Raw genomic sequence first — 13,895 nt, forward strand, 5'->3', positions numbered from 1 at the left:
GTTTTTATTTTGGGAATATAAATTTAAATATAAATGTAAAAATAGATTTTTAATTGAAAATTTAACTATTCTCTTTTTGCCTGAAACTGTTGATTAAAAATTAAATTCTTTTTTTTTTCAATGAAAATTTAAATACTTGAATGAAAGATAAAATTTTTTCTCGAAAATTAATTTTTATATAAAGATTCATTATTTTAATTGAAAATTCATCTCTTCGATTGAAAAATGATCTATTTTTTTTAATATTCCTTTTTTTTATAGTTGAAAGTTCATGTTATTACTAAAACATTCTGTTGAATTTTTTGTTGTTGAAAATAAATTTTATTTTCATTTGTTTATAATTCTGCTAATTATTTCATCATTTTAGTTGAAAATTCATCTCTTTGTTTAAATATTTCTTTTTTTAACTGAAAATTTGACTATTTAATTTTTTGTTGAGAATGCATATTTTTTAGTTGAAAATTAATGTATTTTGTGAAAAATTCATCTTTTTTAGTAGTAATTAATATTATATTATTTGCTCAAAGTTAATTATTTCGGTTGAAAATTCAATTTTCCTAGTAAAATATTCATCATTTTTGATTTTAGTTGAAAATTTCGTACTGTGGTTGAAAATGTAACTATTTTTTTTAACTGTTTTTTTGTGTGTGAAAAATTATTATTTTTTAACTGAAAATGTAACTATTCCAATTAAATATTACATTCTTTTATACGTATTCTTTTATACGCATCGCTCGTAGCGCCTCTAGCGGAAAAATGCGAAACGAAAAATTTGCAAAATTCCCTGCCATAGTTTATATTTCAATAAAAAAAGAATCAAATTTATAGGAAATTTTTTTTAATAAATAAAAGTTTAGCTAAATTATTGAACATTCAATTTAGAAGACAAGTTTTACACTACAAAAATTCAATTTTTAAACAAAAAATAAGTCTTTTTAGCAAAAAATTAATTTCCCACGAAACTGATCCATTTTTAACAAATAAAAATTAAATTTCAAACTAACAAATTATTATTTTGACCAAAACACGCGAATTTTTAACTGAAAAATGACACGCTCAGAGCAGAAGCGAAATAAAAAAAAAGTTGCGGAAAATAGAAGTAAAAACACGCGAGAGCAAAAACGACCTAAGAATTAGTCGAGAGGTAAAACGACACAAGAATGATGGGAGAAGATTCCCCCACTTTGCTGCTACGAAGACCAGCCTCGTGTAAAGCCGAATACATAGATTAAAAAAAAATGTTGCGAGAATTTTCAATTGATTTCAATAATTTAGTATGAGATTGTAAAAGATATGATTTATTTTAGGGTATTTTTGAATTTTCAAGAGATTTCAAAAGATTTTAAAGGATTTTAAATATATGAGGATTTTTAAAAAGATGTAAATGAATTTTCATTCCATTTTTCCAAGGTTCCAAGGAATTTTCAATTGATTACAGTAATTTAATATGAGATTTTAAAGGATTTGATATATCTTAGGATATTTTAATAGATTCCAAGGAATTGTCCATTGATTTCAACAATTTAGCATGCGATTTTAAGGGATTTGGAATATTTTAGGGTATTTTTAAAATTTCAAGGAATTTTAAAGAGCTTTGAAAAATTTCAAGAGATTTTAAAGGATTTTAAATATTTTAGGATGTTTTAAAATATCCTAAGGAGTTTTCAATGAATTTCAATCATTTAAAACAATTTCAACAAGAAAATTAATCTTTTTTATCGAAAATTTAACAATGATTGAACATTAATTTGCAAAACCTCAGAATTTTCAAACCGAATATATGAATTTCTTACAGGAAAGTTCATTTTAAACCAAATAAAAAAATTTTCAACAAAAAAAGATGGAACCTCAATCAAAAAAATGTAATACTAGAAGTTTCAAACTAAAAAGGAATGTATTCAGTAAAAAAGAGTTAGACTTTCTTATTTATTTCTATTAATAATTCAGTTCGCGTTTCAGGCCAATAACGAGAAAAATTGTTTTAAATAAACATTGAAATTCATTGTTTATTATTATGATTTTTATCTACTTATTTAAACTTTTTTTACAGAAATAGAATGCACATTTTGGTTGAAAATTCTTTTTTTTGTATGTTATTCTTGTGTTGAAATTAAATTTTTTCCACTAAAACTTTGAGCATAAAATGAAATTTTCAATTAAAAAGTGTTTGTTTTTTTCAGTTGAAAGTTCGTCTTTTTGGTAGAAACTTTTCCTTCTTGTTTAAAAACTGATATTTTTCGTTAAAAATAATGAATTTGTTTATACATTTTTTTCAGCTGAAAATTAAACTATTCCCTTCCTGGTTGAAAAATCTGTTTTAGTTAACACATTCAACTATCTGGTTAAAATTTTTTGGTAAATTCGTAATTTTAAAATTATTTTTTAGATTGAAAATTTTACGATCGCATTTATATCTGAAAACTACCTATTTTTTAGATAATTCGTTTTTTTGAAAATTCGTGTTTTTTAAGAAAAATATTTGTTTGAAAATTACTTTCCTTGATTAAAAATTCATTGTTTTTTGGTTGAAAGAGAATTTTGTTTTAGTGGGAATTTCGGCTTTTTAGTAAAAATTGATTTGTTTTGAAAATTCTTCTTCCCATTTTAAAATTAATTTTTTTGATTTTTTATAATTTTTTTTTTTTTTGCTAAACCTGTATTAATTCCATTTTTTGTTAAAAATTTATCTTTTTTCTTCAAATTCAATTATGTATATGGTTAAAAATCCATCTAATTGGTAGAGTATTATTCTTTTTGTTTGTGTATATACTTCTTTGTTCAAACTTCTAATCTGTAGTAAATTAGATTGTTTTCTTGTTGTTCAAAATTAAATTTTGAATTTAAAATTGAACTGTTAAATTTTTTGTTAAAATTTATATTTTTCAGTTGAAAATTCATTATTTCCGTCAAAAATTAATTTTTTTTAATTGAACAAGAACTATTGCATGTTTGGTTAAATACTTGTTTTTTTAGTTTTAATATTAATTTTCAAGTTAAAAGTCTGACAGTTTTATTTATTTTTTTTTCAGTTGAAAATTCTTATTTTATAGTAGAAAATTATCATTCTTGTTTGAAAATTCATCTATTTTGGTAAAAAAATTGATTCTTTTGTTTGATTATTTAACACCTTTATTGAAAATTCGATTCTTTTTGGTTGAAAAAACCTTTTTTAATACTTAAATTTTAACTGTATCATTTTTTATTTAAAACTGATCTTTTCTAGTTGAAAATATATATATTTTTTCGTTAAAGATTGAACTATTGTGATGCATTTTTTTGCTTAAAAATGGACTGCTTTCACTCATTAAAAGTTCATGTTTTTTTTTTTTTTAATTAAATTATTCTTCGTGTTTCGAAAATTATCTGTTTTGGTTAAAAATAATTTATTTTGCCACCTTTTAAATAAAAATTCTTTTCTGTTGATCTAATATAATTTGTTTAGATAAAGATTAAACATTCCATTTTCCGTTAAAAATGTATCATTTTAGTAAAAAATTCAATTATATGGTGAAAATATTTTCTACTTCGCAATAAATGTAATTATTCTATGGTAACTCAGTATTTTAAAATCAGAATAAATTTGAGGAGCAGCTGATTAGATCGCAAAGAGCTTATACAGATAGAGTAGGCATGCCCCTAAGTGGGAACGTCCACGGTTAGAAAGAGAGAGACGATTGCGTTGGATTGCTATCTCTCTCTTTCATAGCGTACTGCGCACGCGCGCAGCGCTGGTATAACGGTCAAACTTTAACCTATGTATCTCAATGTTATTATTAGCAGTATAGCTGCGAACCAAAGATTGTTGGGCTGTATATGTTTATTTAATATGACTATTAATTGTTGCCTGTGTAAGAAGGAATCAATACCTGGAGATAAAAGTCGTAGTTTCCACAAGTAAGTATCATACATGTAAGTTAACCAATTAATGATTTAATTGGTTGATAATCCAGTATGCACCTTTTCGTATTTGCATGACATTACGTTTAAAAAAATATATGTCATAAACAAGCGATTCAATTCACGGGTAAACGTTAATGAGGTCAATGCGCATGCTCCAGTAGACAAAGACAGCAAGCCAACGCAATCGTCTCTCTCTTACTAACCGCTGACGCTCCCACTTGCCGCGCGCCTTTAGCATGTCTACTCTATCTGTATAAGCTCTTTGTTAGATCGTCATTTGTGAAGTCGGACAAGCTCCGATTCGTGTTCGCGCATTTTCGGCTTTACACGAGGCTGGTCTTCGCAGCAGCAAAGTGGGGGGAATCTTCTCCCTTCATTCTTGTGTCCTTTTATCTCTCGGCTAATTCTTAGGACAACTTTTTTTTTAGTTCGCTTTTGCTCTGAGCGTGTCAAATATAAATCTTAAAAAATTGAATAATTACATTTTCTGTTAAAAAATCAATTAAGAAAAAAAATTAATGTCCATTGAAAACTTATATTTTCAACCAAGCACATGATCCTTCTAACAAAAAAATAAAATTTTAACAATGCTGAGTTGTAACTTTTATCCAAGAAAAGTTGAATTTTAAAATAAAAAAATTAATTGTCAACAAAATAATTAAATTTTTAACCAAATCAACCAAATCTATTAAAGAAATTAATTGAATAATATAATAATAATATCATTTTTTACGAAAAAAAAATGGAATTTTTAATCTAAAAAAAAGAAGTTTTTTATCAAAAAGGATAGCATTTTCACAAAACTGTTGAATTTACTACCGAATAGGTGCATTTTTTATCAAAAAAGATGCAATTTCTCTTAAAGTAGAAGAATTTCTAATTACAAAAAAATGTGTTTTCATAGAAAAAAGAATTTTTTTCAACAAAAAGCGATGAATTTTTAACAAAATAGTTGAGTTCTCTACCAAATAGTTGCATTTTTATCCAAGAAAGGTTAAATTTGTACAAAAACAGATGAATTTTAAATAAAAACCACAAACTTTTCTTTAAAAAGTTGAAATTTCGTCCAGAAAAGATTTCAGTTCATTTTTAAACATAAAAATATAAATTTTTAACAAAAAATAAATTTTCCAGAAAATGGTATAATAGTTTAACTTCCAACCAAACAGTTGCATTTTTATCCAAAAAGATGGATTTTTAATTAAATAAAAACAAATTTATCAAAATAGTTTAATTTTCATCCAGAAAATGTTTCAGTTCACTTTTCAACGCCGAAATATTATATTTAATCAGCAGAATTTTTACCCAAAAATTATGACTTTTTAACCAATTTTTTGAATATTCAAGAAGAAGATTTAAGTTCACTTTCTAACACCAAAATAAGAAATATAAACAATTTGCAATTAAAGTGAATATCTTTTAAAGAAAATTATTAAATTTTCAACCAAATGATAAAATATATATCTAAAGGAATAATCTTCAGAAGAAAGTTGTTGCGGATTTTCAAAATTCCAATCTGAAAATATTTCATTTTTTCTCCATTTAAAAAATTGTAATCTGTTCAATTTTTAACATTTAGATATTCTAGATTAAACTAAATTTACAGATTGGAAACTTTCAAATACATTAAGAAAAAATCATAAAAGTTTAAAAAATCTGTAATTTTTTTTTTATTTCCAACCAAATATTAGCAGCAGTACATAAATATATATTAAATTTTTACACAACAGCCATTTTCTTACACAATAAAAATTGAATTCGATCAAATAATTTTTTTTTCACCGTTTCCAGCAATGCTAATGCTTCCGTACTTTTTTGTTCCTTACAGTAATTCATAACATCCATCAGTCCTTTAAAAGCGTCTTGTTTTAAAACTTTAGCAACATCCTCTTTCGAATCCACATCATTTTCGGAAGAATTCTCCGTCTGATGTGTTTCAACTGTTAATATAGTATAAAAACCTTTAGTGTCTTGGAATTCTTCAATCTCAATTAAATCATCCGATAATTTTTCGCCAGTAACTGCTAGGTGACGAATCCCATAAGTTTTCTTCCAATAGGTGAGCCATCCATCGCTCGCAACAAAATTTTCTGTTGATCCCACGATCTTTGCTAATTCCCGGGCTTTTTCTGGAAAAAATGTAGACTTTTATTATTATATAGAAGCCCAGGAAACAAAAATCAATTCATTTGTATTTGAATGGCTTTTGAGGTCTTCTGAATAGCGTATCTGTCACTGGAATTTCAGATACTGGTCCTCATTGGTTCGAGTGAGTTTCGAATGAAAAACCGGCTTTTTTAATCGGCCACGTAATTTTTGTACCCATTCTGTAGCGATTATGAATCAGCATTAAACAATAGAGGAACAACAGTTCCGATAGAAAATCATGAATTTAAATGAAACAAATTTAATTTGAATAGTTTAAATTATTTATTAAAAACTAGTTAAATAAGCAACTTTTAAGAAAATCCAGACATATATGTAGTCTACTTTCAATTATTGGGAATAGTGATCGACCATTTCGCCACCTGGTGCTGAAAACTGTAACTAGAAAGAGTAGGTACAATTTTAAAGGTATGTATTTTAATTTTTGTATAAAGTGTTTTTACGATTGTTTTGTGAAGTATAAACAAATAATTGAATACTAAAAACAAATCTTAAGGTAAAATGGAAGTCTCTGACGCAATCTAAATTTGACCTAGTAATGTTAATTTTGTCCGCCTTTTTTTTTCTTAAACTAAATAAGTTAGTATATCGAAATTTTGGGAGAAGGAAAAAAATATATGAGCCGACATCGATTGGGTCCCTCGGAGAAATTATTTTGTAAGGAAAAGCGGTACTTTTAAGTTTTCCGTGACTGCCTTGTAGCAGACGAAGCGACAAAAAAGTTTGGAGATGGAAAAAGCTCCTAGCGCCGCCACCTTCCTTTTGCGAAAAAGTCGCAACTTGTTAGATAGTTCAACTCAGATCGACAGCTATGAATACTCAGTCGGTAACACGCCTTCATTAAACAATTATTCACTAAAAGAATTAATTATTAAGAAATGTTTAACTGGAATACTTTAAAATTTTAAAATTAAAATTAAAATTTTTTAAGGGCCTGTGATACTTACAGTTTCCCCGATTTTTTTCCACAAAAATGAAAATTTTTAAGAACTGAATTCGGAGATGCTATAAAATATCATAACGGACGTCCCCGAACTCTTTTTTGAGGGATAATAACAAAAAAATTTATTGTGCTAAATAAAAATTGTATGCATATGCACTATTTTGAGGTTACGTGGTTTTTCATCTCTACCTTTACGATAATCTGGAAATTATTTATGAAATAAACTTTTTTGATTGCCTGCAAACAAGGTTAGTTCCGGGAGATTAGTTACTATGTTTATTTGTAAGCCCAATGTTTTCGGCCAAAAATATTATGTAGTTTGGAAGTAACGCTCGGGTGAATTGTAACACATATAACCTCGAAATATACACGCACGTTGTTAGCAATATCAAAAATTTTTTGATAAAGAAACACAAAAAAAGTGTGTGGGGACGTTCGTTAGCATGTTCGCTATCATTTCCCAGATTTTGAAGGCAGAACATTTCTTATCCTAGGAAAAAAAGCCGGGAGACTCTAACGCTGAAAAAATCTACTATTTCCTAAGCGCTATGCAAATTAATCACATTTTGCTAAATTAAAACTTTTTTGAATTAACCTACAAAAAAAAGTGTGTAGGGACGTCCGTTAGCATGTTCGTTATCATTTCCCAAATTTTTAAGACAAAATATTTATTATTCTAGAAAAAAAAGCCGGGGGAACTTAAAACTGGTAAAATCAACAATTTTCTAAGTATCACATGTCCTTAAGGGGAAATGGTAGTCTCTGACGCAATCAAAATTTGACATTGTAATGTTAATTTTGGGAGACCGAAGAAAATATATGAGCCGACATCGGTTGGGTCCCTTGGAGAAATTATTTTGTAAGGAAAAGCGGTACTTTTAAGTTTTCCGTGACTGCCTTGTAGCAGACGAAGCGACGGAAAAGTTTGGAGTTGGAAAAAGCCCTTAGCGCCGCCACCTTCCTTTTGCGAAAAAGTCGTAACTTGTTAGATAGTTTAACTCAGATCGACAGCTGTCAATCCTCAGTCGGAAACACGTTTTCATTGAAAAATTATTAACTAAAAGAATTAATTACTAAAAAATATTCAACTGGAATATTTGAAATTTCTAACCAAGAAGAAAATATTTTAAACAAGGCGATTAACTTTCAAAGAAAAAGATCATGTTCTACAGAAAAATAGATTTTTTTTTAAATACTTGAATTTTAAACGAAATAATTGAATTTTCAATATCAATTTTCAAAAACAAAAGGAATAGTTAAATTTTCTGTTGGAGAAATTAATTTGTAACCAAACCCTGGCGGACCGAAGGAACCGAATGGACTCTCTACAAAGTACCCGTTAAGACACCATTCGCTTCCTTTTTAAAAGACTCAAAAAAACAGAAAGATCAACTTTTAAACTGTGGAAACTCCGATTCTACGTTAAATTTTTTATTAGAAACTCACGGAGTAATCGCAATACTTTTTTTTGCAGCGTTCAAAATTTGAAAAAATGACATTAGCTTCTGCTGAAGGTGATTTCAAGCGCATCCATAATAGCACAAGTAAGGTACTATATTAGATGGAAATATGCAAGTTGCCATTCTGGTTTCCCGCCAAATTCAAAATTACTAAATTGATATCGAATTATATAAATACACTTACATGATATAGATTATTTATTTTTGAATTATACTGAAGCATTGTTATCAAAACATAAATTATGAATAAAATTACGTGATATAATATATGAAATATTTAAATTCGACTATATGATTTTTTAACCGGCACATTTGCCAAAAAGTAGCTCTTGCAAAAATTGCGTCAAACGTTAATACAATACTTTTTCAAGAGTTTATTGTAATAGCTATTTATATTTCACATCATAAGTCCTTTTTATTTGCGTGGGTTAATGTGCGTCGTTCTGTAGAAAAACGGGTTCCTAACCTTACTTTCTTCTGAATCTCATTTCGCTTTAATTTATCAAAAAAATGCTCATAGGCAATTTAATTGCATAAACGTAATCTTCAGACCCCCTATATTTGAATTATATTGTGACAGTCATAAACATTAATAATAACTTCGCAAAATCTTGAATTTAAATTCGGTTTCCATTTGTCGCGTCTATAATTTATTATCCATATTGACAGTCTTTCTCTACGCCCTAGTAGAAAACGGTAAAGTTTACATCCATCCTCGTTTCGATTTTTATAAAACGGAGCACTGCAGCAGACCATTTTTCTTCTATGCTACACTTAATTTTAATTAAGTTATACGATATGCTTTTGGCACTGTTTCCCGCGAACTGTCCAGGAACCAGAATGGCGGTTGCATATTCCTGTCTATAGTACCCTAGCACAAGTAGTATGTTGCGCGCGAAGTCTAAAAATAAAATTCTCTGTCACTTGCATCGAAGCGTTGTTGTCTGAAGTTTCCACTGTGTGGCGCTAGCATCCAGACAACATTCTTAAAGTTACCGACGGAATGCTTATTATCTGCTACTAAAAGAAGATGCACTTGAAGGCGCCTTCGGCCCATGTAAATGACAAGTATTTTATTTTTTTAAAGTTTTTAACGCTACAAGAAAAAGTATTGCGATTAATCCGTTAGTTTCGAATGCAACTTTTAACGTAGAATCCGAATTTCAGCATTTTAAAAGTTTGCTGTTTTTTTTTTAGTTTTTTAAAAAGGAACCGAATGGGGTCTTTACGGGTACTTTGTAGAGGCTCCATTCGGTTCTTTCGGTCCACCAGAGAACAGATGAATCTTCAACTAGAATAATTTAATTTTAAATTAAAAAAAAAAATAGTTTGAAACTAAAAAAATGAATCTTCAAATGAAATAGTTGAACTTTCAATGAATTTTGAAATAAAAAAGATAATTTTTCAACCAAAAATTAAATAATTACATTTTCAGTAAAAAAAGAGTGTTTAACCAAACAAATGAATTTCTTAATAAAATTATGGAATATTCAGCTGGAATAGTATTTCCATTTTAAGTTGAAAAAAATTATTTTCTACAGAATAAGAAACAAATTTTCAATAAAATAGCTCATTTTTTAAGAAAAGAAATGAATTTTTAATATAAATGATGAATTTTCAATAAAAACATCAATTTTGATGAAAAGAGTTTATTTTTCAACGAAGCAAATTTATTTATAACATAAAAGATGAATTTTTATTAAACTTAATTTCGTTTTTTTTTAACTGAAAATTTAACCGTTCCACTTTGAGTGGAAAATTGACATTTCTATTTCAAAATTTAACAAGTTGGATGTATATTTGCCTTTTTTAATCAAAAACTAATTTATTTCTTTTAAAATTCACGTATTTTGTTTTTAAAAACCCTACTTTTTTGTTACAAAATCAACTTTTTAAAATCTAAAACCTACTTATTTTGGTAGACATTGATTTTTTTCTTTGAAAGGTAATCTCATTGTTTGAAAATTCTTCTTTCAGGTTTGTAATTCAAGTATTCCAGTTAAATATTCATCATTTTAAATAAAAATTCATCTTTTATGTTATGCATAAATTTTCTTGGTTGAAAAATAAACTATTTGCATCCAAATTAATTTTTGTATTGAGGATTCATCAATTGTATTAGAAATACATTTCTTTGCTTAAAAAATGAGCTATTTTATTGAAAATTTGTTTCTTTTTTGTAGAAAATAATTTTTTTCTTTAACTAAAAATGAAAATACTATTTCAATTGAATATTCCATAATTTTAGTAAAAAATTCATTTGTTTGGTTAAAAATTTTTTTTGTTTTGTAACTTTAACTATTCCTTTTTTTTTTTTGAAAAATGATATTTTTTAGTTCAAAATTGAAGTATTTGGTTGAAAAATTAATGTATCTTTGAAAAATCTTTTTTGTAGAATAGTAATACTTTGGTTTCAATATTCGACAATTTGGCTCTAAAATTGTCTCTTTTAATTGAAAATTCAACTGTTTTGTTTAAAATTCACGTACTTCAAAAAAAAAATATTTTTCTGTAGAACATGATGTTTTTATCTGAAAGTTAATCGCCTTGTTTAAAAAATTGTCTTCTTGGTTAAAAATTTCAAATATTCCAGTTAAATATTTTTTAATAATTATTTTGGTGAATAATTTTTCAATTAAGACGTGTTGCCGACTGAGTATTCACGGCTGTCGATCTGAGTTGAACTATCTAACAAGTTGCGACTTTTTCGCAAAAGGAAGGTGGCGGCGCTAGGGTCTTTTTCCAACCCCAAACTTTTCCGTCGCTTCGTCTGCTACAAGGCAGTCACGGAAAACTTAAACGTACTGCTTTTCATTACAAAATAATTTCTCCAAGGGACCCAACCGATGTCGGCTCATATATTTTCTTCGGCCTCCCAAAATTTCGATATACTAATTTATTTAATTTAGGAAAAAAAGGCGGACAAAATTAACATTACAAGGTTAAATTTTGATTGCGTCAGACTTCCATTTAACCTTAAGATTTGTTTTTAGTATTCAATTATTTGTTTATACTTCACAAAACAATCGTAAAAACACTTTATACAAAAATTAAAATACATACCTTTAAAATTGTACCTACTCTTTCTAGTTCCAGTTTTCGGCACCAGGTGGCAGTAATAAATGAGATTTATGGACCTGCTTATTATTTTTTAATATCAGTAAACGCGGCGGAATTGAAATAATTCAAACAAGCAAACAAATTGCATGGATATTCAGAATTTATAAAAAATAATTTAAAAATAAATAACGAATACACAAGTGAATGAAAAAATGCAATATATATATATATATGTATAATCAAATTATAAAAATTTTCAAATTTCAAATAACGACAAGATTTTTAATTGATAAAAAATTAAAATTTCGTCAAACTTAAATTTCAGGAATAGAAATATTTATGCGAATTTAAGAATTAATTTATTTTATAATTCGGCAATTTCTTTTTCTTGCTAATTTATTATTTTTTTATTTATTTTATCGCTATTTTGTGTTAGTCCCGGATATTCAAACACTTTTAAATATAGTGATATCTAAGTAGATAAGAAACAAGGAATATGATGAGTCCTAAAAAATTAACGATTATTTTTTTATTTTTGCCAACACTAAAATTAATCTAAAATTATTTTTCGAAGTGCTATAATAAATCTATTTTGAAATTAAATTATAAGAATTGAGAACAAGAAAATAAGTATTATTACATTGTTTTTAAATTTATGTAAATATAATTTTAATAAAATTCTTGAGAAAATTAAAAAGATTTTTAAATATTTCAGGCTTGTCAAAAAAGAATCCAAAAGATTTTAAAGAATTTTTTCATAATATAAGATTTTACGAAATATTATGAAAAATTCGAGTCCTTTTAAAAGATTTTAGAATTTGGGAAGGAATCAAAAAATATTTGATACGTTTTCGAAAATGTTCCCGAGTTTTAAAATATTTTTAATCTACTTGAAACGTCTTAAATTCCTGAAAATATTTGTAACTGACACGAATTTTTCTCAAAATTTTCAAATATCATTCAAAATTAAAAAAAAAAAAAATTACCTGAAAATCTTCTAAATTTTCCCAGCAATTTTAAGAAAATTTGTTTATTTTCCTGAAAACTTTCGAAATTCTACTTAATATTTTTTCAATTTTTGCTTGTTTTTATTTTTCAATCTTACTAAATTAAAAAATTTTGCTCTAAAATATTCTAAACTATTTTCCGAAAATTTAGGAAATAGTTTTTTGTTAAAAAACCTTTTTCAATTTTCTCTTATAGTTCATTTTTCAAAATAAAAAATTATTTAAAATTTCACACCTTCTAATTTCTAAAAAGTATTAAAATTTTTCCTGCAAAATGAAAAAAAATCTTCCCTGTTCTTCTTCGACTATTTTTGAAATCTTCTAAAATCTTTTTAAATTAAAAAAAAGATCGCAAGTTCCAAAAATACTTAGGAAAAATATTTTAATATATTTTCATAAATTAAATCTTACCTTTCAATTGAGGGCCAGAGACAGAAAATCCAGCTTTTCGCCTTTCTAAAAGCCATATATGTAGGGCTTCATTTAACCTTTCATTAGGGTTTTGTTTAAACTGTTTTTTGTTTGGATTTTTCGTTTTTTTTTCGGCAATGTCCTCTTCATTCTTACGCCACTTGCGAACTGTAGAAGCATGTACATTGTATTTTTCGGCTATGTTTTTAACGCTATCTCCTGCATGAATTGCTTTTAGGATATTTGATTTCGTTCCAGCTGTGAGCCATTCACTTTTTTTACGTTTTTTTGTTGGCGGCTCCATTGAAATTCTATTTAAAAATTGTCACAATATAGGTTAGGGTTTTTGGTAAACAGTTTTCCACAGAACAAAATTTATGCCGCCATATTCGGAGTATTGCAATATTTAGAATTACCTCTACACGATAAATGTATGATTTCCAACAATTATGAATTAGAGAAAACATTAAAAATTTCACTATGCAGCACAAAACGTCACACGAGCCCTAAACGTAATGTTCCACTCCAGAAATGTCGAGTTGTGCCAAGTTGTGCCGAGTCAAGCCCAGTGCTCGTAACGAGTGCCCCGAACTCTTCTACGCATGCGTCGCGCTCGGTCTCTGATTCGTTGCTGTTCAGCGTAGAATAGGTGCATTGCACAGCTGGCCGCGCATGTGTGTATTGAAAAAATATTCTCATACGAAGAGGAATGAATTTTTTTTTGCTTGTATTTAATTAGAAGTATTACAGTTTTAAATTGATAGGAATTATTTTATTTATATGAGGAAGCTAATTAATTTATAATTCATTATTGGATTCAAAGAAAATGTATATTCATTTTAAACTAACCTGTTCTCTTTTTTCAACCAAAACGGTTATTTCATTTAAAGAAATGTAAAGATCAAATACAAAATTATATTTATTTATTATAAAGAAATTTTTCATTTG

The 13,895-nt window shown here is 27.1% G+C and overlaps 1 protein-coding gene across 2 annotated transcripts; it reads right to left on the minus strand.

The window, feature by feature from the left end:
* Positions 1 to 5,579: 5,579 nt before the first annotated feature.
* LOC117181613 (jerky protein-like) lies at positions 5,580 to 13,495 on the minus strand. Of its 2 annotated transcripts, XM_033374475.1 has the most exons (3): positions 13,364 to 13,495; positions 12,948 to 13,258; positions 5,580 to 6,029 (listed from the first exon to the last, which is right to left on the minus strand). In XM_033374475.1, the coding sequence occupies exons 2-3, from the start codon at positions 13,249 to 13,251 to the stop codon at positions 5,620 to 5,622; spliced, it is 714 nt and encodes a 237-aa protein (XP_033230366.1). In that variant the 5' UTR covers positions 13,252 to 13,258; positions 13,364 to 13,495; the 3' UTR covers positions 5,580 to 5,619. The 2 variants fall into 2 exon arrangements, with proteins under 2 accessions (XP_033230366.1, XP_033230367.1); XM_033374476.1 differs by having other exon boundaries at positions 12,948 to 13,495.
* Positions 13,496 to 13,895: the final 400 nt, after the last annotated feature.

This window comes from Belonocnema kinseyi, chromosome 10 (assembly GCF_010883055.1).
Source record: "Belonocnema kinseyi isolate 2016_QV_RU_SX_M_011 chromosome 10, B_treatae_v1, whole genome shotgun sequence".
Lineage (NCBI taxonomy): Eukaryota > Metazoa > Arthropoda > Insecta > Hymenoptera > Cynipidae > Belonocnema > Belonocnema kinseyi.